Here is a 26452-nt window from a genome sequence, read left to right as displayed (position 1 = left end):
GCTTCTAGTCCTATATAATAAAAACCCAGGGGCCAAACAGTGTAACGACCAGAACGACCGGTCAACCAGCTGCTATGACGCACACTGACCACCAAGGGGCAGACGCTCAATGCAGGAGCTGCCCCCTGGTAGTCAGTGCGCTCCCACAGTGGGAGCACCCCTCGACTAACTGGGATGAGTGGGTGCTTCCACAGCAGGCCAATCCCCTAGGCCACACCCCCCATTGGTGCATGAATCCCATGCACTGGGCCTCTAGTATATCTGTAAAAGACTAAGCAATTGTTCGACCAGTCGCTATGATGTGCAATGACCACCAGGGGGCAGACACTCTCACTGTGAGCTAAGACGCACACTGACCACCAAGGTGCAGATGCTCAACGCAGGAGCTGCAGAGCTGCGGTGACTTTGCAGCTGTGGTTCTCGGGTGATGCACCGGAACCAGAAAGGAGGGAGCCCGATTCCGGGGTGTGTCACACGAGAACTGCCCTCTCACAATCTGGTAATCCTCGGGGGATGTCGGAGAGCTGATTTCGGCCCGATCCCCACAGGCCAGGCCAAGGAACCCCACCGGTGCACGAATCCGGGCACCGGGCCTCTAGTTATATATAATATGACTAGAAAAGTAACCACTTGGAGTAAAAATGCAAACTATCCTAACAACCAACAATTTTTTTCAAAAATGACTAAGAAAATGATTACTAAAGGAATTTAGCAAATTAACACAACAAAGTTAATAAAACAAATATACTTTACATCAATAAATACAAATGGGTGTAAGTCACTCATTAAAGAAAAAGGTTTTCAAAATGCTTCAGTTAGGCAGGAGGTCAGATTAGCAATGCTTATTTCTGTGCTCTATACCTTTCTGTGCTCTATACCTTTCTGTGAAAAATACATATTACAGACCATATATTAATTGCAAAGGGAAGTAGCATATGTATGATACAGAGAAATATATATATATATATATATATATATATATATATATGCATGCAGAGGATAGACCAGAAATTCTACCTGGTTAGAAAGAGTGCAAAGGGTAAAGATGGGTGTGAGACCGGGAATCAAACCATGACCATGCCCAGCCATGCCAGCTGGGCAGGACTGGCATTTTTAAGTGACTTGCTCAGACCCCATAAGACAAAAAATGGCTGAGCTGGAAATCAAAACCATGTACTTCCCACTATACTATGTGCCACCCTATCACCTGAGCAGTTTCATTACTATGAAATTCTAATAAAAGACAAATGTAGATTTATGATTTGATTTACATATTTCTTTAATAATCAAATTTTCATGATACCATTTAAATACCTCACATAAATATATTTTTAAAAGGCTAAAATTGATTTTGCTGTACCTACACAGATATTTTACATTTTGCAATTGCTCCAAAGTGTGTAGCATACTGGTTAAAAATTGTCTGTCCTTCCCCAAAAAACAAGAAGTAATTCAAACCTCTAGTTTTTTCCAATGTGAAGAAGGTAAAGGAAAACTGTACAATAACTAACCAAATAAAAGATATAAACATACTAAACAAAAAATTACCTTGATATTTCCCTGAGATAAACAGTCTGCATGGCTTTCTTCAAATGAGGTTCAATATTTCTCCAGAGTTTGCGAGTATCACGTTCACCTGCTACCCAAAATGAAGAAAATTTCAATAATTTAGAGCTTATAAAAAGTTTTTTTAAAGTTAATAGATAAAATTATATAGTTACCTTCTCCTTTAACCACGGGTTCACAATATTTAGGAAAATTAAGTACTGCCTAGAAACAAAGAAAAATAGTAATTATCTACCACAATTACGAATTAGTTTTCAGGTAAAAATCTTAAACTATTCAAGCAATTTTACTGTGATTTAATTTCTCAGGTAAAATGTTATTAAAGCTTATTACTACAACTAGAGGCCCGGTGCATGAAATTCATGCACTGAGGACCGGGGTGGGGGTGGGGAAGTCCCTCAGCCCAGATTGTGAGAGGGCGCAGGCCAGGCCGAGGGACCAACTGGTGCATGACTGGGGCCAGGGAAGGATGCGAGAGGTTAGCCAGCCAGGGATCAGCCATACCCCAGCAGCAAGCTAACCTACCAGTCGGAGCGTCTACCCCCTGGTGGTCAGTCCACGTCATAGCAAGCAGTTGAGTGGCCTTAGCATACCATTAGCATATTACGCCTTGATTGGTTGAATGACCGACCGGACAACCAGAAACAGCATATTAGGCTTTTATTATATAGGATAATAAAACAGCAAATATCAATAATAGTAGTAAAACAATATGAAAAATATACCTTAATTGGCTAAATCCTGACCATTAGCCCCTAGATATAAAGTAATACAACAAAGCATAATTTGTAATTTTAAGTTATAATGTTCAAAGGAACATAAAACACAAAGAAAATACCCCTAGCCCAAAGAATTAACCTGTTAATTTCCAAAGTCTGATCATTCTCACAAATTAAACATCTAGTGCAGTACAACTCAAACTATTTCGACTGCCAGCACTGCCTGAGATTGTTACAAATCCAAGTTCTTAGCATCCTCCCAGGCACACTTGGTCAGAATCCTGAGGATGAAACCCAAGAATCTATGTTTTAACAATCTCACTAGGAATTCTATGTATCCTAAAGTCTGAGAAGCAATGATTAATCATAATCACTTAGTAGTTTTCCATGAATCAACATTGATTTCTACTGAAAGGTAGTTTAAGCAAATTGAGTACACGTAATTGTCCAAACACAGTCTCTATAGTTAAGTACACCTATAAAAGTGAGCCCTTACTAACAAGTGGAATTTTAAAAACAAAATATTTGTCAAATACAAAATACTTTTCACAACTTTGACTATTAACATTCAAATATGCTCTCCAATGTTATGCCCACTTCTCCTATGTTAATCCTCAAATATAGGCAAATTCCCACTTGATTGTATTGGAGTTATACACAACAAATCTAAATTCAAGCCCACTAGTATTTTAAACTACCCAGAGAGTAAAAATACATATAAAGGCTACTAACAAAATCACAAAAATAATTCCAAAGCCCAATCAGAAATAATTTTAGATGATTTTTTTATATTATAAATTTTCACAACCATTGTACATTCTCCCATATAACTTCCCATTATTCATTACCACTTAAGTATATAATTTACTCTTAACTAATCTCATCATTGTAAAGGGAAGGGAGGAGAGGCATAACTTTATTAAAAAATGACCAATTGCTCAGGGAACACTAGTATTCCTAATAACAGAAGGAGCGTAATTATCAACAGCTAATTATAACCATCTGTTACCTCATTCTTGACAAGTAAATTTTCATTATGCCCATTTATCAGCTGAAGGAAGAGAAGAAAAATATAATTTGCCTACAGGCACACAGAGATTCCACTGCCTAAATTTATGATTGTGGATCTGAGATGTTCTGGGAATTTACTTCCAAACCAATAAGGATGCCATGTTATCAAAGCCTGATTCTGGTGAAACAGAAAATACACACTATTGCACTTCACCGGTGTTGTGTTTTTTACAAATTGAAAGTAAGACCCTCTACCAGCAAAAAAGTTACAACCTGACTTATCGTGATACTTGCTTTACTGCAATACTTAATTACTAGAGGCCCAATGCACGAAATTTGTGCACGGGGGGGAGGGAGAGAGTGTGTGTGTGTGTGTGTGTGTGTGTGTGTGTCCCTACACCCAGCCTGCACCCTCTCCAATCTTGGACCGTTGCTGGCTCCCAACCACTCGCCTGCCTGATTGCCCCTAACTGCTTTTGCCTGCCAACCTGATCACCCCCTAACCACTCCCCTGCCAGCCTGATCAACGCCAAACTGCTTCCCTGCTGGCCCCATTGCCCCTAACTGCCCTCCCCTGCTGGCCTGGTCCCCCCTAACTGGTCTCCCCTGCCGACCTGATCGCCCCTACCTATTTGCCCCCAACTGCTCTCCCCTGCTGGACTGGTCACCCACAACTGCCCTCTCCTGCCGGCCATCTTGTGTCCACATGGGGGTGGCCATCTTGTGTGTTGGAGTGATGGTCAATTTGCATATTACCTCTTTATTATATAGGATGGTGATCTGAAACCCAACCTGTATACCTGTATTTCGCTTATACAGCAAAGAAAAACTTGCATTACTTTAACAAACAAAACAATCTATGATGAATACTGAGTAGGTTGCCACAAAACAGGATAGGCAATTTGGGAAGCTTTTCCAACTTCTCAGTGAGATTTTCAGAAAGACTTCACTGTTGCATTTGAAATAATTTGTTAGAAAATAACCTGATACATGTACATTGTAATAAGCAGAATTGTAAGATACACCCCAAGACTCCTGACCACTAGAGTACACACACCTCTGTTATTCAATGAAACACTAACTTGGGCACTGCTGTGAGAGATTTTGTAGATGCAATTAATTCCCTAAAAACTATACTATTTATGGGAGAGTTAAAGTAAGGAGATATCAGATAAGTCTGCCCTATCACAGGAGCCCTTTAAAAGCAAAGTTTCCTCTGGCTGGTCACAGAAGTCAGAGATTCGGTGTAAAAGGATTCAACATGCCCTTGCTGGCAGGTAGATGGAGAGGGCCACGTGGAAAAAAATGTGGGTGGGCTCTAGGAGGCCTGAGAGAGACAAAAAAGGAAACTTGGGACCTCACTGTTACAACCAAGAGGAACTCAATTCTATCAACAACCTAAAAGAGCTTGGAAGTGGTTTTCCCCAGAGCCTCAAGATGAGAATTTAGTTCAACCAAAACTTTAATTTAGCCTTGTGATATCCTCAGCACAGAAGCCAGCAACACAGTGTCTGGGTTTCTGACCTACAGAACTATGATATAATAAATTTGTGTTGTTGTAAGCCACTAAACCAGTGGTAATTTATTTTGCAGCAATAGAAAACTAATATATACAATGAAGTATAAGTATAAAAACATATTCCATGGCCAACTACAAGTAATTTCTAAACTTTTTTGCCTTTTTTAGAATACCTACATTTTATTTCAAAAACATTAGCAGGACAAAGATCAGAACTGAGGACATTTACATTAACATTAATTTATAGAAATTTTCATCAAGCAATGAGGCCTTACTCTGTGCCAGATCTTACTATTCTAAGTGCTCTATATGCATTAATTTATTCAATCCTTCAAATGATGTTATGAAGTAGACATTATTATTCCCATTTTACAGAAAAGTTAAAGCTTTAAATATCTGATTTCCATTTCTTTAATCAGCCAGAGAAAACTTGCCCTTCTAAAGGACTCATGTGATTAGATGAGAACCACCTTGATATTGCTGTCAGGATATCCTGAAACCAGATGATATGAAAAAATAAGTAAGTTGAAATTCAGATGAGGAATAAGCTATTTACAAGGATTCAAAGTGCCTCCACACAAAATACACATTAATTACCAAGGAAACACCACCTTAATCAAACAATCAAAGTGAACATTATCAGTAATAAGATAAAATCAAATCTTGTAACCTGACAGGATGCAATGAGAACACTGCATCATTTCTGTGATATTTCTGTCAGATATTCAACTTAAATCTACTCATGAAGAAACATTAAACAAATTGAACAAATAGCCTACAATCTTCAAAGGTCTTAAGATCATGAAAGTCAAAGAGTGAGAAACTGTTCCAGATGAACGTTCAAGAGCAATGACAACTAATTGCAATATGTGATTCTGAACTGAATTCTTTTGCTCTGAAGTATATTATTGGAATAACTGGACAATCTTGATAGGGTCTGAGTATCAGATTGAAGCAATAAATCAATTTTCTAATTTTGATGGTTGTACTGTGGTTTTGTAAAAGAATGTCTTTGTAGAAACTGCCCACTAAGATTCAGGGTGATCAAGTCACAAACTTACTCTCAAGTGTTTGGGAGGAAAAGAGGGAAAGTTCACTATATTTGCAATTTTTCTATAAATTAAAATTACTTCCAAAATCTACACTAATAAAAGAGAAAGATGCAAATTGACTATACCTTTGCGACACCCACCAGCCAATCAGGAGTATGCAAATTAACCCAACAAAGATGGTGGGTTAATTTGCATACACAAGCGCTAAGTGGGCCGGGGGCGGGGCGGGACGCTTGCCTTTGGCACTGCCCCAGCCGCTCTGGGCCTCTGGGCAGCATGAGAAGGCGGAAAGGCGGCTCCGGGCCGAGTGAAGCTGGTGCCGGCAGCCAGGGGAAGGAAGGCCCATTCCTGCACGAATCTTCGTGCATTGAGCCTCTAGTTTTAAAATAAAATTTAAAAACATCCAATACTCTCACCTTCTTGTAAATACCATATATAAAAAATAATCAAACTATTAGCATGTCAGTACCAATGAATGTGACTGTGATACAAAAAGAATTCTTAATTATCCAAGGCCATAAGTAAAAGCACCCTGTAAAAGCTGTCTTAAACACCACTTTGTTTATTCCATGTCTACAGACTATGTAACTTTTAAGAATATGCCACAGCTACATTTAACATGGATGAATATACCAAGTAAAATGTTGGGCAAAAGTACATAGATTAAAAAAGAAAAGAAAAAAAGAACACATTCTGTATGTTTTCATTTAAAGAAAGTTCAAAAACAAACAAACCTAATCTTTGAAATTAGAAGAACAGTGATTACTTCAGAAGGAAAGAAGAGGCAGAAATTGGGAGGAAGCATGAAGTAGGCTCCTGAGAGGCTGGTAATTTTCTACTGTTTGACCTGGATTATATTTACAGGAGTGTTTTCACTCTGTGATAATACATTGGAATACATATTTATGGTTTCTGTGCTTTTCGTTAGGTATAGTGTACTTTAATCAAAAGCTAAGAAAAAATAAAAGAAATACAAAGCTAACTAGATTATTTGTCCTAATTAAACACTCCACCTCTCCCTTAAGTACCCATAACCAAAGAACAGCTCTTATCTGTGAAAAAGTCATCCTCATCCATAAAGCAATCAGTTTCTATCTATCTATATAAAAGCCTAATATGCAAAGTGTCCCCTCAGGAGTTTGACCGACTGGGAGTTCGATCGCTCACTATGATGTGTGCTGACCACCAGGGGGCAGCACAGAATGAAGGAAGGCCCTGGAGGGCAGCCAGCAGCCGGAGAAGGGAGGCCAGGGACGGTGGTCGGCAGCCAACAGCTGCTAGGGAACCTACCCATGCATGAATTTTGTGCACTGGGCCTCCTAAGGATATAAAAGATTGGTGAAGGACACCATTCACCCAGCTATCTGTCAGATTAACTCTGACAGTCAATAGGATGACAACTCTTCTGCCTCAGACTTCATATGACTTCAATCTCTGATAGAAACCTACAGTAGGTATTAGCAGTCTCCATACTTGGGCTCTGGCTTATGTTCTTGCAGATCTCAATCTATTTTTAAGCCCATAAACTTTTGCTCAGCAGAAGAAAGCAAACTAAAATTAACAGATCACCAACAGGTTATCAGGCATTTTACATGTATTCCTTTCTTTTTACTTCACAAAATTCCTTTGAAGTAAGTATTATATATACTTAACACAAGAGAAAACTCATGTTCAAAAAGGTTAGGTAATTTGGTCAAGATCACAGAGCTGGCAAAGGAAGAAGTTTCTTCATCTGTAAAATGAGGATTCATGACAGTACCGTCCTTCATAGGGTTGTTGTAAAAATTAATTAATTGAACTAATAATGGTAAAAAGGTTCATAACAGTGCCTGGCACACAGGACATACTCAATCAAGGCTGGATCTTATTTAAGAAGTAACATAGTATAATAGTTGCAAGCATATGCTATCGAGCCACAGACACCATGGTTCTTTACTCACAAAATGTTACAATCTTTTTAATTTTAGTTCTCAGGGACCATTTTTTTTCTATTATACAATCACATGGCAAATAAGCAAAAGTAACTACTATGTACCGAAACACATTATTATATACTGTCTTAATGAATCCACTGATAGCTGAAGGACAGATAGGCAACCATTTCAGAACAATCTCTTCCTCATCAAAAAACAGTTTAAAAATACATGAAAAAATTTGAAATCTAAGAATGTCATGATACCATTTGAAGTGGTCAGAGATTACCTTGAGTTGGTCAGTTGCGTGTGAGAGAGCTAAGTTATGAGTGAGGCATCAAAAGTCTTCCTGTACATTATGCAGCTTTTCTGTGCCAGATCCTTCTCTGCCCTGCTGCCTAATACCCACTCTTCCCATTCTTCAACACCCAGGAGCCATCTACCTAGCCCCATGATAAAAAATAAAATCAAAACCCCAGAAAATGCTGGGTCCTGGCTATAAAAAGCAGCTATGCTACTTTATTAAAATAATTCGCCAATTATCAATGATCCTCTCAGAAATTATTTGTATTTTAAAAGAATATTTATTCGCCCAGCTGGCGTGGCTCAGTGGTTGAGTGTCGACCTATGAACCAGAAAGTCACGGTTCAACTCCCGGTCAGGGCACATGCCTGGGTTGCAGGCTTGATGCTCAGTAGGGGCGTGCAGGAGGCAGCCAATCAATGATTCTCTCTCATCACTGATGTTCCTATCTGTCTCTCCCTCTACCTTCCTCTCTGAAATCAATAAAAAAAATTTAAGTGTTTGTTAAGTTTTTATACCTTTCTGTTACTCTTCATTTTATTTTAACAGAGTTCTAAATTTTCTACAATTAGAAGAAAAAAAAAGAAGGGGGAAAAACACTCCCAAGGCCAAGTGAAAAGACCTAAGTAAAGATAAATGAAAGTTTTCTAATCGGTTCAAAATTTGTACTAATCCACAGATTTCTTCCATTTTATGGTGTATTAGCCTCAAAGGGCCAAATCAAAATTTCCATAATAAATTGTCAGCTTCCAACCTATCCCACATCATTTCTACATGGAAAAATATTAAAAGGCATACTTTTTTTTTTTTTAAGCAGAATGCTCACTCACCAGATGTCTGAGCTCTTTCAAATCCCGGCAGACAGTGTAGAAAACGCCAAGAAGAATATTAATGTAAGCAGCATAGAAATCAGCTGAATATTCTGGAGGATGATCGTGGGACAGGATCTTTTGAAGGTTCCCTGTTCCCAGGACACAAATGAACGTAGAATGATTAATACAGCACCCTACTTATATCTTCCAACATTTTATAACAAAGGTTTAAAATAGCAATGATTAAAGAATAAAACTATTACAAGATTTTAAAAGTAATACAAAAGTTGAAACTGAGGTAAAAACAATTATAAATCTAATGTTCTAAAAAAATTAAATGTTGCTTAACACAAATATTAAACAATGACATCTAAAGAAAATTTCAAGATCCTTATTACTGGCAAAATCATTATCAGAGACAAAAAATAACATAGATTCTATTTTCTTTTCCTGCCTATTACGTATATCAACTTGCAAAAACAAAAAGGGGCACTACATAAACTAGGGCTACTATCACCACACTGGAAAATGCTCAGTTTTTTATAAATTAAAAGAATTTATAAATATTTTAATGAAAGTCATCATACTTTGTCATTCCCCTTTTGAAAAAATGTTTTCTTCCTACAATCTTGGCATCTTTATTTCTCTTCTATCTTAAAGTCTTTATACAATATCATATTTAGAGTCACTAAACTTATATTTAATCTTGCTAGAAATATCATATTGTAGAAACAGTTATAGAGAAACAATCACCTATTATTCAAAATTTCCCAGTTACAGTAATGAATCCTTATTGCAATTCCCACTCACTTCTTGGTGCAATGGTTTCTTTACACTTCTCAGTTAGAGCCTTTTGAATATGACTTATACTTTAAACATAGTTCCACAGGGTTCAAGACTTTTGCAATACTTACAAGTAAAAACTCTTTTAGGATGTTCTGATCATGTCAATTTCCTTATTTAACGTTCTGATTAAATGAGATTTTTACCATAGCTACTATGACATTTAACAACAGCTCCTGACTATAAGCACTCTCTTATTCTCTTGTTCCTCACAGTAAGTTAGATACAGGTATGAGATCAAACAATTTATGTGGATTATCAACAGATGTTCATAAACAGAAATTTAGAAGTAGCTATATCCAGGGGATCTTTTAAACAGGGCAGTTGATCCAAAAAAATATTTTTTTTAAAGTCTAGTTTTAGGTTTAGAATATTATCATTAACAGGTTCCAGACGGAAGACGGTTACTTGATTTGCATTTTTATGTCACAACTACCAAAAAAAAAAAAAAAATACACAAAAGTCAAAACTTGACTTTGGAGTCTATGTATTTTTATATTCTAATAGCAAAATTTAAATGTAATGTCACTAAGCTTTTTTTTAAAACTATGCATGAGAAAATATTTGATACACAGAAAATGTCCAAAGATGCAAACTTGGAGATAAAGATATTTTTATATGAAAGTCACCAAATTACTGGATAGATGGAAGGAAAGGGTAGGAAGGCAGGAAAGAAAGGATAAATTGTCAGATAGATGAACATACTTAGGCAAAAAAGACGGTCTATACTATATGGATAAGGAAATTTGGAAAACAATTAAGTCTCCAGTCCTGATAAAAGTCTTAAAAGAATTAGAATTCTTACTGTGTTGCTGTAAAAGTAAACCAGCTGCTCAGTTATAGACTACAGACAAAATCCCAGAGTACAACTCTAAGTAAGCCATGCCAGCTCAAAGGATCAAGACTAGTCAAATTTATTAAAAAATATTTCATCTCCACAGGATGCTAAAAACTGCATTAAGAGGTAGTAAATAAAGGAAATGAAAAACCATTTGACTGGTCTTCTGGTGCCTTAAAATTTCGCTATCAAAGTATTAACTAATACTCAAGATCTCAAGAGGAACTTCAGCTCCCAGTCATGAGAAAGTAAGAGGATTCAGAAATACTACCCACTAATAAATTAACTAAATCCTAGACAAAATATAGAAAACAACTATTTTTAGACATCATATAATAGGCACTATAGGGCTGTGATACCTGAGAAAAGGGAACCAAATGAGTCCCATCGTCAGCCTGTCTTTCTAGCTAGAGGTAATTTTAGAGTTTCAAAAGAAGTCCATTCATCTCACTGAGTTAAAGAGACAGAGATGAGAGTAGGAGGAGCTAAGGCAGCTAGCATTTGCAGGGCAGAGTACATAAGAGAGCTATGTAAGAAAGAGCTCCAGAAACCTGCATAGGGGTTCCCCTTGAGTCTTGGCTGAATACCAATCTGTATATGAAAAGAGTAATACCCCCTAAGGACAAGTAAGAACAACTTCTGGGGGAAAACAATTATTGGAGAGCTGTAAGTCAAGCAGTTCCCAGAGTACACACATGTGAATCATTCATGTTGCCACCTATAGAAGGGAGAAACTCTGCTGAATACATGGGGCATGTAGCAGAGATCCCAGAAGGGGTATATCTTAAAAAATGGAGCTAAAATTAGCAGTGGAATAAAGGCTACTCAAGATCCTATCTCCAAAAAAAGCTTTAGAACGGCCTTAAAAGCATCAAATATAGATAGCTTCAAGTTTAAATGCTTACCAGAAAAAAGTCGAACATGCAATAAAAAACACAATATCAATCAAAAATTCCTAAACACATGACGAAGCATAATGAATACCCATAATAGAGAAAAATTAGTCAAGAGAAACAAACCCAAAATAAATGAGGTAATAGAATTAGTAGACAAGGGCATTCAAACTATTATAAATATGCTCATATGCTCAAGGATATAAAGGAAAACAAAAGTATAATGAGATATGAAAAGAATGGATGGGATTAACTGCAGATCTGACAAACGAAAAAAAAAGATCAGTGAACTTCTAAAGACACAGAAACAAAAACTATCCCAAATAAAACAGAGAAAAAATATTTAAAATTTAAAAAAATAGAAATTCAGTTGGGCCCTGGCCAGTATTGCTAAGTGGTTGGGCCTGAACACTAGAGGGTCGCAGTTCAATTCTCTGTCAAGGGCACATACATGGGCTGCAGGCTGAATACCTGACTGGGTCTGGGCATGTACGGAAGGCAACCAATCAATGTCTCTCTCACAATGATGATTTTTTTTCTCTCTCTCTCCTCTCTCTTGCTCTCCCCTTACTCCCTTCCTTTCACTTGCTCTAAAAATCAATGAAAGCCCTAGCTGGTTTGGCTCAGCGGATAGCTGTCAGCCTGTGGACCAAAGGGTCCCAGGTTTGATTCCAGTCAAGGGCACGTGCCTCGGTTGCAGGCTCCTCCCAGGCCCTGGTCGGGGCACATGCAGGAGGCAACCAGTCAATGTGTTTCCCTCTCTCTTACACTTTCCCTAAAAATCAATGGAAAAATATCCTCAGGTGAAGATTAATAAAAAATAAAGTAAAAAAAATAAAAATCAATGAAAAAATATCCTCCAGTGAGGAAAAAAATTCAGTTGGACAAAATCAAGTGGTCTAAGATACATATAGTTCACTCCCAGAAAAAAGGAAGAATGGCTAAGTTTTTTAAGAACTAATGGCTGAAAAATTTCCTAAATTGATGAAACTATACATATATCCAAGAAGCTCAATAAATCTCAAGTAAAATAAACAACAAAAGACATTTTTCCTTGTCTTTTTATTTCTTTGAAGCCCAAATAATAAAGTATTGAGATTATAGTAAATATAGAAGAAAAATGTTGGACAATAATGGCATAAAGGTGGTGAGAAAATTATGTCACTGAGATTTTCAAATTGTTATTATTAAAGCATAACTTATGCTGACTGATACAATAACTAAACCAGAAACCTGATCAACTGCATTATAATCTACCTGAAGAAAAGATAAAATGCATTTCCAAAAGCTGAATAATCTTCATGTGACAGAGATCAGAAAACAAGAATTCCAAATTGTGACCAGTGTCACTGCTGAGTGGAGAGGGTGCCCTCGATATCAGACACCATATTCCTAAAGATGACATATGTATCAAATCATAACTAGATGATTTAACCACTAAGATTATCTTCCTGCCCTGGTTCCATGCTTACTCATTCTAACTCCAATTTGACTTATCAATTAATGCTTCCTTTCTGAAAGCCTTTTTGTGTGATTATGGTATTTTTGCTTAAAAAAAAATTCAATGTACCGTAAAAGGCACTTGAATTTAATAATCAGATTAAATTTAGCTCTAGTTTTTATATGTTTTCAAAAATCTATTATCTCACACTTTCTAAAATTGTCAAGATCACTTTAGTTCAGTGGTTCTCAACCTCCTGGCCCTTTAAATACAGTTCCTCATGTTGTGACCCCAACCATAAAATTATTTTCATTGCTACTTCATAACTGTAATTTTGCTACTGTTATGAATCGTAATGTAAATATCTGATATGCAGGATGGTCTTAGGCAACCCCTGTGAAAGAGTCGTTCGACCGCCAAAGGGGTCGCGACCCACAGGTTAAGAACCACTGCTTTAATTAATTATGTCCTTAAATTAGCTCCATCTATGCTACTTTGTACCTTTTCATGTTTTAAAATTTTAATTAAATTCTATAATTCATTATACCATACTTTAATCCAACTTCACTACAATGTAGAAAACCAGGATTTTTTTATAATCTTAAATTTCTAAATAATTTTTCAATACTGAAGGCTAAAATGGATCATGAAAACATTTAACTTCAGTGATGACATAGCTACAAAGAAAACTTTTTAATTAAATCCTTTGATTTATCTTTTCTTCCTACCCATTTCTCTTCTCCTTATTTTGTGATTTTCATGAAAGAGAACCTATTGAAAATAAGGACTCCTTGCATCTATTTTGGGGTTCTTTTAAAAAATATATTTTTATTGATTTCAGAGAGGAAGGGAGAGGGAGAGAGAGAAACATCAATGATGAGAGAGAATCATTGATTGGCTGCCTCCTGCATGCCTCACATTGGGGATCAAACCCACAACTGAACCGTGACCTCCTGGTACAATGCTCAACCACAGAGCCATCCAGCCTATTTTGGGTTTCTTTAAAAAAAAAAAAAAAAAATATATATATATATATATATATATATATATATATCACTTAATTAACACTGGAGGTGTTTTTTTGTGGGGTTTTTTTTTATTGCTGTTCTTGTGAAAATAAGCAAAAATGTGTTGATTTTAACAATGAATATTTACAGCTGATTAGTTCAGAAGGATAGTGTTGATGAGACCAAAGTCAAGGAATGCTATTTTTTCAGAGTGTGCTAACCACCTTATGCTTCACAGTTACAATCTCTGAATCAGAAATATTGTGTCTGTATAGTGACATCACAGTATTAATCTATAAAACTATTCAAGAATACAAAAAGCTTTTGTTTTCTTCCAAAGATAAAACCATTAGGATCTATGAAGTTTAAGATTAAAGATAAACCAAAAAGAAATAAACACAAGGGCTAGTAATTGGTACTCCAAGAGTTACAGTAATAAAAATGAGATTTACAAAATCAAAAATACATCTCACACAGTACTTAAGGCAACTTCATGGTAAATAAAGATTTCAATACAATTTTAATGTGCTTTGCCAACCTAGTCTGATTTTTGAATGGATACTACAAATGCAATAGATACATCTGTTTTGTTGTTGTAAATTCTCACCAGATGATGTTTTTCCATTGATATTTAGAGAGAGTGGAAGGGAGGGGGAGAGACAGAGAGAGAGAAACATCAATGTGAGAGAGACACATAGATTGGTTGCCTCCCACACATGCCCTGACCAGGGCCAGGGATCGAGCCTGCAACCAAGGCACATGCCCTTGAATCGAACCTGGGACCCTTCAGTCCACGAACTATCCACTGAGCCAAACCTGCTAGGGCAATATATACATCTTAATGTACTAGCTAAAAAATGTAAAAACAAACCATTAGCACAAATATGTGAGAAGTGCTTATTAAAAAAATATTAGTAATTACATAAAAATAACTCCTCAGAGTTCCAAAATAAAACCTCTATAAATGCAGAAAGACAAGCAACATTTTGAGATTGGATGTAAACTTTAACAGATTAAGACATGAGAGTATTCCCATTTAAACATGCTAGCTTAATCTTCCACAGACTATTTTACTGAATATCACTTGTCAAAACAATGTTTTAAAATTTACCTATGCTGTAATCAGGGAAATACAAGACAAATGGTTCAAAGCATCCAGTATTTGGACGGAATTTTTCCCAAATAATTTCACTGAGAAAGATAACAGTCACATTTCTGTCAGTCTGTAAAAGAAAAAAGTAATAAAATTAACTTTGCATTTAAAAATCTTAATCAGAGCAATTCCATTTGAATCTTTCTTTCAAATAAATCGAACAAAGTTCCAACATGTAACAAATTATTTGCATATTAACACACCATATTTAGAAAACCTAATCAAGGAGTTCATCTACTTGCAAATTTTTATACATAATTACATGGGAATTTCCATAAAACTTTTAGGTTAATCAGCATTTCAGTTATCCATGAATGCTAGGACTTAGTTTATAGAAATTAAGAAACATATGCATAAATAGTTAAGACAAAACCTTTTTATGGGAATTTTCAAAGAAATCATTAGCTTTAAATTAATAAACAATCAAAAAAGGCAAAACTTAACATCTCGCATCATTAAAATGGCTACAGTAATTCAGAAAAAAAGAAATATGAGTTGAAGAAAAACAGATTAAGCCATATTATGTAACCACATATTACTGTCAGAAAAACCTAAAAGTTGTTTTAAAGAATATTTTCACACAAATTATTAAAATTGACTTTGCATATACAAAAACACAAACAACTATGATCTAAAACACCACTGTTAAGTAAACAGATACCTTTTTGAAGTATATTTAGAAATTATAATTAGTATACAAAAAGAACACTGAGAACAGCCCACTGTGTGTGTTATCCTTCTACAAAGTGGCCACAAGTGCCTTATGCATGCTAGCTAGAATTTATCTGTAGATACCTCTGCATTCTCAACACAAATTTTAATTTTTCCCACATTCTTTTTGACATCTCCCAAGTTGACAAGCAGCTTCAACAGCAATTCTCTTTTCTGGTAGAGTGGAAATTGCTGTGCATCTTTTAATTTTCTTCAGTTTCCATAATTAAAACTAAAACAAAAGTGAAAGCTGTTTTGTTCTATAACTATTCTTAGAACACTATCTCACAAATTATACTATACTTTGATAGTGATTTACTTTTTATTGATTCCTATATTCATTCCTCCCCCGTTAATCCTCACCTGAGGATATTTTCCCATTGATTTTTAGAGAGACTGGAAGGGGGAAGAGTCAGAGAAGAGAGAAACATCTATGTGAGAGAAACACATCGATTGGTTGCCTCCTGCACGTGCCCTGACCAGGGCTGGGGAAAAAGCCTGCAACAGAAGTACCTACCCTTGATCAGAATTGAACCCAGGACTCTTCCACTGACACTCTATCCACTGAGCCAAACTGGCTAAGGCTTGATTCCTATCTTATGTATAATCTTATATTCCAATTTTCATTATTTAGAAAAAATCATTTTGGCTAACAAAAGCAGCTAAGTTCAATAAATTAATAATTCCACAAAAATTTAGCATGTTTATGAAAGAAAGAAAAATATTTTTATTTTCAAATGCTATTTTTATCTTATAAATGCATTAATTTTTAAGAATCCTTGAATTTATTTCTATAAGGATAAAAAAAGCATGCTCTAAACACAATCTTGATTCAAAGCATTGAGTTGTTTTTGCTTTAAAATGATTATTCAAAAGCATTTAATAAAATCAGTTTAAAATATTGAGATTAAAAAATTGTATTTGTCAGCATGAAAGAATTTTAAGTTGGTAATGTTCTCATCTGTTCATCTGAAAGTACTTCAATATACAATACCCATTCAGTTTACTCAAATATTTAATATAAAAACTGGGAAATGCTTTTGCTATATTTCTCTGAAATGAAATACATTTTTTAAAAAAAATCAAGCATGTTTTCAGAAATGTCAAATAGCGATTATCTTTTCTGACAGATGAACATTACTGTGCATCTTTTCATTTCCTTCAGTTTATATAATTAAAACTAAAACAAAAGTGAAAGGCCTAACTGCTGTGAAGGGAAGCATAATCACCATTACTGAACATGAGGGGGAAATGGGGTAAGCTATACTGGAAAGGCAAGAGACAGCAGGAATGCACTCTGGATACCAGACAGGGAGTTCTAGACCAAAGCAATGGGAAATATTGGATGTGGATGCAAACACAACAAAATAATAAAAGACAGGAGACATCTGCTCACACAGGATGGGTCCCTGATCTCAGCGGTAAAACGCCAAGAATTAATCAAACTGGGAAAGGCTGGACTGTGTGAGGAAACTTCCAGGATAGGCCACCAAGAACTATAGTTAATTTCCTCCTGTCCTCTCCAGATTGGCCTAGAATACTATTACTAACTGTGAATTTTAGGATTCAGCCTTAGGCTGAATTTCAGTGGCATTTGGAAAGTTTCTCTGTACTTCTAGCAGTTTCTCAAATGTGAGTAATGTATTTAACTTTACAAGGTGGAAATGCTCTAAGCACTATCTCCCCAAATACTTACTTAATTTTCGTTATAATGTTACTTAATACTTAAATAATACAGATATAAAACTAGGTAAATATAAACTATTTATGCTCAAAGCACTTAGAAAAATATCAAATCAGCCTGGCCGGTGTAGCTCAGTGGTTGAGCACGAACCAGGAGGTCATGGTTTGATTCCCCGTCAGGGCACATGCCAGTGTTGTGGGCTCGCTCCTCAGCAGGGAGTGTGCAGGAGACAGCCGATCAATGATTCTCTCTCATCACTGATGTTTCTATCCCTCTCCCTTCCTCTCTCTGAAATCAATAAAAACATTAGAAAAAAGGAAAATATAAAATCAACATAAATGTGTAAGTTAGTGAAAAACTTAGAAAAGCAAAAAAATTTAAATTGACATTAACTGAATATGATAAATAATACTGTTTGTTCAAACTAAGTCTTTGCTCATTTTGTGAACACGATTCCAATAGGAACCAGCAAGTTCTTCTGAGTTGAGCATTCCTATATAACTGGTATTGGTGAACAATGAATTTTCTCACCAATTTTCCTTACTTAAACTATTGTAAAATCCTGTTTTTTGCAATAATATTTGGCTTTCACCCAACACATATGCACATGAAAAAAGATGCCTGCTCTTTATGTAGGCCATGGCTCTTAGAATAGTATTACTATTCAGTGCCAACATAATTGTAAATTAAAATACAAAGCTGGTTCTAACACTGAGTGACCACGATACTGAACTCAAGGTGATCCAGACTAGACATAGAATTCTTTTTTTAAATTACTGAAATGAAAAGAAACTTTTAAAATTCTTGCAGGAAGTTCCAAGTCAAGTCCACTGCCATTTAGCAAACACCTAAAATCTTTTACTAGAAGGCAGTGTTAGTCACAATTAGAAAGAAAAAGCTTAAAGTGAAGTTATCAAGTCACAAATTGCTTTAACTTTGAAAAAACATTAATTTCACTCATAATAGAGAAATGCAAATTAATATATTAAGACTAGAGGCCAGGTGCACGAATTTGTGCACAGGTGGGGTTCCTCAGCCTGGCTGGCGATTGGGGCCAATGGGGGGGGGGGAGGGAGAATGAGGGGGCCGGCTGGCCAGAGGGAGGGACCACGGGAGGTTGGCCAGCCAGGGGAAGAGTCCACAGGAGGTTGGCTGGCCACGGGGGTTAGGGACCGCGGGAGGTTGGCTGGCCAGCCCTCCCCCAATCGGGGCTGATTAGGAGGGCCAGCCAGCTGGAGGGAGAAACCACAAGAGGTTGGCTGATCCAAGGGGGGAGAGGGGGCGGGGATCATGGGAGGTTGGCTGTGGGAGTGCACTGACCACCTGGGGGCAGCTCCTACATTGAGCATCTGCCCTCTGGTGGTCAGTGTGCATCATAGCAACTGGTCAACCGGTCATTTGGTCGCTTGGGCTTTTATATATATAGATGTCATTTCTCACCTATCAGATTGGCAAAAGGAAAAAAGTTGACAATACAGTCCATTGATTAGGCAATAGAGGAAAAAGATCTCAAACATTACTTACCAATTCTTGTAACCTAAGAAACCCAGGCAAAATATTCGCTTCCATATCTCTTAGATATTCTGCTTTATCTAGAACCTTATTAAAAAAAATGCAGGATTAATCAATTTGCAAAGTCCTTTACAAAACATTTACCATTATGTTACATATATTATAAAGATTGATAATGTACAATTCAAGACTTGAATTTGCCATGTAGAAAAGAAAAAATTTAATTTTTGCTATTTACATTTGTAGAAGACATTTAAAATAGGTAAAATAAGTTAAAAAATGGACTATTTATGACATATTTTAACTCAAATTTCTAAATAGAAAATGAGTCATTTTGACCTACATTAAAAAGGTTTATTTTACAGGTATACTATAAAAAAGATAAGGATGCAAGATGCTCTAAGGACATTTTCTTAGGTTTCTAAGAAATACAATCATGTGCATTTTTTATTCCATTTGATAAAAAGATAAATGTCTACCATGAAGCAAAAACTACAGCTCTTTCTGACCCAAGCAAGAGACAGAAAATTCTGAATTTCATCGTGTAAAACTTTTTTCTTTCCCAATATATTTTTATTTCAGAGAGGAAGGGAGTGGGAGAGAGATAGAAACATCAGTGATGACAGAAAATCATTGATTGGCTGCCTCCAGCACACCTCACACTGGGGATAGAGCCTGCAACCTGGGCATATGCCCTGATCGGGAATTGAACCCTGACCTCCTGGTTCATAGGTTGACGCTCAACCACTGAGCCACCTCAGCCGGGCTATCATGTGAAATTTTTATTGCTTGAACTTTAACTGCATGCTAAATCCTGTTTAACTGGCAAACGGATCATGTTAAAAAAGATAAAATTTTTGATCAGTATGAAGACAATGCTATTGGGACTGTTGTTTTTTTAAGGTACTTATTTTTTAGAGATATATAGTATATACACTATATAGAGAGAAAAGTACATGTATAAAGTTTTAAGAATGACATATATGTGATATACATATATAGTAGATATATATAAAGTAGATATAGTATATATATATATGTATTTTCATGAAGAACATGAAAATAAGAGATGATATAATGGAATTAAATACTTACAATATATACAGTCTGATCCTTGAGACTTTTAGCCTTGGTTATTTGTTTAAACAAGCGAACAAAGTCATTAAATGTGTCACAGGTTATTTGAGTGGAACATCCATCCTCTGAAGAACTAAGGTAATTCAACCGGTTTAAAATTTGTTCCAAAAGCAGCCTCAATGTAAAACATTCAACACAATTCACAAAGACATGTGGGAGCTGAAAACAAACAAAAAAGTGTAAATAGAAAAGAAAACACATACACAAGTATGGCTCTGCTAGATATTTTCCATTTGCCCTTCTGAACCAATACCCCATAATCTTCCAACCTACTCTGTGACCCAGGAGTCTGAACATTACACACTGCATCGCCCAGACTCTCTTCTTTTCTAGCACTGACTGGATTGAGCCAATAGGAAGAACCAGCAAGAGACTGAAGGAAGTAGAGGAGTAAGAGAGAAGCTGAATATTTATTCCCTTGATTCCCAGCCCCACGCCTCAGAGGCCCACAATTTGACAGTGGCTACGACCTCCTATCAAAGGCCACAGCCCCAGTTGGGCAGCTCATATTCAAAGGCTACAGTTCTTGCTGGGGTCTGGTAACAACAACTTTCTCTGGCTGGTTCAGATCTGGGAGAGGTAAAGACTATCACTGCTTCACCATTCCTTATTGGTCCTTAACATTTCTTCAACCTTTGTAAAATAGTCTCTTTATTAAACTTAATTATTTAAGTTTGCCCTTGGTTTCCTACAGGGATTCAAAGCAAACTTGTATTTTCTTCTACAGAATTCTTATAAGGAAACCCAAGTACATTTGAATGTGAAAATTTTTAGTAGAAATTTCACATTTAGAATTTTATTTTATTTTTTTCTTTTTTAAATATATTTTATTGACTTTTTACAGAGAAGAAGGGAAAGGGATAGAGAGTTAGAAACATCGATGAGAGAGATCGATCAGCTGCCTCCTGCACACCTCCCACTGGGGACGTGCCCGCAACCAAGGCACATGCCCCTGACCGGAATCGAACCTGGGACCCTTCAGTCCGCAGGCCGACTCTCTATCCACCGAGCCAAACCGGTTCGGCCACATTTAGAATTTTAGATAATGTCCTTAATGCTGAATGAACGTAGATTTTTTTTTAAAAAAAAAAAAAGGGATTTTGAGTTAGAAACCATAGTAACCCTCCTAGAGCAGCGGTCACCAACCTTTTGGACCTCACGGACCACCAGTGGTCCACAAACCACAGGTTGGCAACCACTGTTCCAAAGCTTTCCTTAAACCAGAGGTCGCCAACCTTTCGGACCTCATGGAACTGAATTAGTTATGGCTATGATTAAAGGTAGATGAAGTCAAGACATTAATAATGTAGAATGGCCCTGACCGGTTTGGCTCAGTGGATAGAGCGTCAGCCTGCGGACTGAAGGGTCCCAGGTTCGATTCTGGCCAAGGGCATGTACCTCGGTTGCGGGTACATCCCCAGTAGGGGCTGTGCAGGAGGCAGCTGATCCGATGTTTCTCTCTTATCGATGTTTCTAACTCTCTATCCCTCTCCCTTCCTCTCTGTAAAAAAATCAATAAAATTTATTTAAAAATATATATATTAATAATGTAGAATGAATAGAACACATTTACTGGTTCAATTTATTGAAAGAGTGAGGATGAGTAAGGAATAAAGAGAAAGTTTTTTGACAACTATGTTAATATTGAGACCATTCACTCTGATAGGCAATATGGGGAAAAAGGCAGGGTAAAGGAGATATAGTAGGTTTTGTATATGTGGAGATTCAGAATTATCAGTATCAATATTATAAAAACAACAATGGAAAAGAAACATTTTAATATTTTTTGAAGAATTTTTCTTCATATGTGTTTTCCCCCAAATATTATCAGCCAATGAAAGTTAGAAATAAAAAATAATTAACATCAAGGCTCAAGTTATCTAACAATCCCTTCTGAAGTTTACAGTCTTTGAAGGTATTCAAACAAAAGTTGGTCAAAAATGTTTTATGTAGATGACAAGTGCCCCAGTGCACAGATTTATGCACATTGAAAGGAAATTAATTAGAAGGTGGCTGGCGGGGCAGGACTGGGCAGGGCGGTACTGGGCAAGACGGGCCGGACACGCCCTGGAGCCAACCTCCCGAGGTCCCTCCCCAGCCGGCCGAACCTGGGGCGGCGCTGCGGCTCAAAGGTCATCTGTGGAGTGAGCAGGGTCCCTCCAGCAGGTGGGGTCCTTTGGCCTGGCCTGCAGGGATGGGGCCGAAACCGGCTCTCCGACACCCCCCAAGGGGTCCCAGATTGTGAGGGCAGTTCTTGGGTGACACACCCCGGAATCGGGCTCCCTCCTCTCTGGTTCCAGGTGCATCACCCGAGAACTGTCGCTGCCAAGTCACTGCAGCTCAGCAGCTCCTGTGTTGAGCATCTGCTCCCCAGTGGTCAGTGCGCATCATATCTACCAGCCGGTCAGATGGTCCCTTAGCCTTTTATATATATAGATATTCCTTCAGAGAAAGGTAAACTGGACTAAATAATCTCCCAGATCCCTTCCATTTCTAAGACTGTGAGCACAAATCAATTAACATGGAGTTTGTGTTTATTCTTTTTTAGGGGGAGAGGGGATTTATTCTTACCTCTAAAGTTTTTAACAAAGTTTGTGTGACATAGGTCTTTCCACTGGCAGTATGTCCATAAATAAAAATGGATGGAAAGCTGAAATGATGTCTCTAGAGAAGAAAAGATGATTATCAGACTGTACATACAAAACAGAAAATAAACATTTATTAGCTCGCAAGAAAGTTTTATGTGGTAAAGTAAAATATTCAATTCAAATTATTTTAGCAGTGAGCATAAAGTGGTGTCATCACCACACTTCGAATTTACTTGCATTCAAGTCTAAGCACTTTCTCTGTTAAGAAATGAAAATTTCTGAAAAATTATATTTGGCTTATTATATACTACATATACTCATACTTTTTATATTATTATATATATAATACAAACTCTTATATTTTCAAAGGAGATTTTATAGGATATTTAAGAGATTTTTCAAGGATAATTTTGACCACATTAAGGTGAAAACAAAACATCCATTAGCTGCCTCCTGCATGCCCCACACTTGGAATCGGCCTGCAACCCCGGCATGTGCCCAGCATGAACACACCACCTTGGGGTACACAGGACAATACCCAACCAACTGAGCCACCCAGCCAGGCTATCCATTTTTATCTAATTCCTTTTATAAAAACTACTAGAGGCCCAGTGCACGAAATTCATGCACGGGGGAGGGGGTGCCCTCAGCCCAGCCTTCACCCTCTCCAATCCAGGACCCCTTGGGGGATGTCCAACTGCCGGTTTAGGCCCGATCCTCGGGATCAGACATCCCTCTCACAATCCTGGACTGCTAGCTCCTAATCGCTCACCTGCCTGCCTGCCTGATCACCCCTAACTGCCCCTCCCCGCCAGCCTGATCACCCCTAACTGTCCCTCCCCTGCGGGCCTGGTCGCCCCCAACTGCCCTCCTCTGCCAGCCTGGTTGCCCCTAACTTCCCCCCCACCCCGCCAGCCTGGTCGCCCCATGCAGCCTGCTTGTTCAGTCGTTTGGTTGTCCCTCACTAAGCCCCCTGCCGGCCTGGTCTCCCCATGCAGCCTGCTTGTTCAGTCGTTTGGTCGTCCTTCACTAACCCCCTTGCCGGCTTGGTCATAGGCAGCCATATTGTGAGGGTGTGAGGGTCAATTTGCATATTACCTCTTTATTATATAGGATAGGATAATCCCACATAAGCTGCAACTTCATTATACATTTTAAAGCTTTGAAACTAAACAAATGTAATCACTGGGTTAGAATAACGTCAAGGGTCCTCTCTTAAAAAAACTTACAGGATACTTTCAAGTTATGCATATTAAACTTACCTCATAAAAAAAGATAAAATCTACATAGCATACATTTCAAAATACATAATATTTCCAAGATTCTCCTGCAGGACATTAAGAGTCAACTGCCTAGCAAAAAGTAATACTACAAATATATTTCAGTGATAAAATGAATATTTATTAGAAACCTTTTAAATGCTGAAAACAATGATGCACTGAAGAGTATAAATATCAGTTAAAGCCCTGACCGGTTTGGCTCAGTGGCTAGAGCGTCGGCCTGCGGACTGAAGGGTCCCGGGTTTGATTCCAGTCAAGGGCATGTACCTTGGTTGCGGGCACATCCCCAGTGGAGGGTGTGCAGGAGGCAGCTGGTTGATGTTTCTCTCATCGATGTTTCTAACTCTCTATCCCTTTCCCTTCCTCTCTGTAAAAAAATCAATAAAATATATTTTAAATAAATAAATAAATAAATATCAGTTAAAGCCAAAATCTGCTTTGGAGTTCAGAGTCTAGTGAGAAGACATACATTTTTTAAAAATTTACAAGAAAATTGGATGATGCCATTTTCATGAGTCTCTATGATCATCATGTAACACTACAATAGTCATAAAAAACATTTATTACACTAGAGGCCCAGTGCGAGACATTCATGCTCTGGGGGTGGGGGTGGAGGAATAGGGGCGGGGGGTAGGGGCACACGTCCCTCAGCTAGACCTGCGACCTCTCGCAGCTCGGGACCCCTTGGGGGATGTCCACCTGCTGGGTCCTTAGCGCTGCCGCAGAAGCGAGAGAGGTTCCCACCACTGCCATGGCACTCGCCAGCCGTGAGCCCGGCTTCTGGCTGAGCAGTGATGACCAGGGGGCAGCTCCTGTGTTGAGCATCTACTCCCTGGTAGTCAGTGCGCGTCATAGTGACCGGTCATTCCGCCGTTCGGTCGATTTGCATATTAGGGTTTTATCATATAGGATTCTAGCCACTAAGTTATATATTTCCTTTTGCAAGACAAATTGAAAATCAGATGTATACAGAAAAAAATTTCTAAATAAACTAAAAATTGATATTTTAATATATTAATCCCTTTTTAATAATATATCTAACAATCTTGTAAATTAACTGGCTCAAAAATTCTGTCCCAGCCCTAGCCGGTTTTTTTCAGTGGATAGAGTGTCAGCCTGTGAACTGAAAGGTCCCAGGTTCGATTCCGGTCAAGGGCACATGCCCGGGTTGTGGGCTCAATCCTCAGTGGGTGACTTGCAGGAGGCAGCTGATCCATGATTCTCTCTCATCATGGATGTTTCTATCTCTGTCTCTCTCCCTCTTCCTTCCTCTCTAAAATCAATAAAAATATATTAAAAAAAAATTCTGTCCCAATAATTAAACACATGCTTGCTGAGAATTGTCACTATACAAACAATGCCAGAAGCCAATTCCAGCATGTCATAATTGCAAGTTTCATCAAAAGGTTGATGGAACTTGGGGACTCAACAAGGGCTGAGTCACATATGTTGTCACCTGTTGGGAATGGCTGAGGGAATTTCCCCAAACCTGAAAAGGGATTGCTGGCTGCCAGACAGCTCAGGGCATCTTACGCTACATGTTATTGCCTCCTACTGGCCAAACTCCTGAACAGCCGTAGGCAAATTTTTCCAATCTGACAATGGATTCTGTACCTAACCCTACCCTTTGAAGTGTATATCTCCACCTTGCCCTAGGACAATTTGTGTTAATAAATAGCAAGGGGTCCTGAGACAAGGAGATCTTAGTTTCTTTAGCTAGGCTCCTCTGACTCCCTATAATGCCTTTCAAAATTATATTTCGTCTCTAGACTCTTTATTAAGTTACACACAGCCCTTCTCCAGATTGCTGAACCCTTCTAGATGCTGGAACAAGAACCCCAGCAAATACTATATTTCACCTTTAAAGAAAAGTTCAAGACATCCTTCAGCAAATTTTTTCAAGATACACTAAAACTCTCATTTTCTGGAATCCTGCCAAACTTGTCTGCATCCATTATTTGGTGCTTAATAATTTCCCACCTCATAACATCTTTCCTACTGTTCCCTAAAATTAAACTGAACTCCAGCATTGTTACTTAACCTTTCACCTTCACAGACCTCCTCCCCTAACATAAACTGTAATAAGCCAGGATCTGGCACAGTACCTGAACAAATAAATAAATCTGCTTAAAAATATGAACTAGTTTCCCGTATGTCCCACGAGCACGGCACCTTGCAGAAAAGTAGTATTAACACTGTTAAACATGATTTGCAGTATGAGTAAAACTCAAAATCCTTTCTGCGGCCCATGCCATTCTTATACTGCCAATCTCTATTTGCCAATATTCTCTTTCAGGAGGAGCACTTCTGGTTGAACTGATCTGGAGTTTATCCACTCCAGGGAAGGAATGCATAGAGAATAACCCAGGAAACATCTCAGTGATAAGGAATACGGCTAAGTCAAACGGAAAGCATGAGGACTAAAATACTGAGCACGCAGCCCTTGTCCTCTTCCTTCCCTCACTAATGC

The 26452-nt window shown here is 37.7% G+C and overlaps 1 protein-coding gene across 3 annotated transcripts in view; it reads right to left on the bottom strand.

Annotated features, from left to right (window-relative positions):
- ORC5 (origin recognition complex subunit 5) overlaps positions 1-26452 on the bottom strand; it is a 66199-nt gene that overhangs the window by 38027 nt on the left and 1720 nt on the right. For 2 of the 3 annotated variants that reach the window (XR_002828393.1, XM_006085408.3), the window contains exons 2-8: positions 22686-22778; positions 20073-20273; positions 18990-19064; positions 15029-15140; positions 8914-9044; positions 1722-1770; positions 1549-1639 (exon numbers count right to left, since the gene is read on the bottom strand). Coding sequence is in view for 2 of the 3 variants with exons in the window: in XM_006085408.3 (XP_006085470.1) it covers positions 1549-1639; positions 1722-1770; positions 8914-9044; positions 15029-15140; positions 18990-19064; positions 20073-20273; positions 22686-22778 (752 nt within the window). In the remaining variant the exon portion in view is untranslated. The remainder of the gene's footprint in view (positions 1-1548; positions 1640-1721; positions 1771-8913; positions 9045-15028; positions 15141-18989; positions 19065-20072; positions 20274-22685; positions 22779-26452) is intronic. The other variant, XM_023751100.1, reaches the window with a different exon arrangement.

The sequence above is a fragment of the Myotis lucifugus genome, unplaced genomic scaffold (genome assembly GCF_000147115.1).
Source record: "Myotis lucifugus unplaced genomic scaffold, Myoluc2.0 scaffold_18, whole genome shotgun sequence".
Classification (NCBI taxonomy): Eukaryota; Metazoa; Chordata; class Mammalia; order Chiroptera; family Vespertilionidae; genus Myotis; species Myotis lucifugus.
The sequence above is the reverse complement of the archived record's forward strand: the minus strand, read 5'-3'. Positions and strand labels throughout refer to the sequence as shown.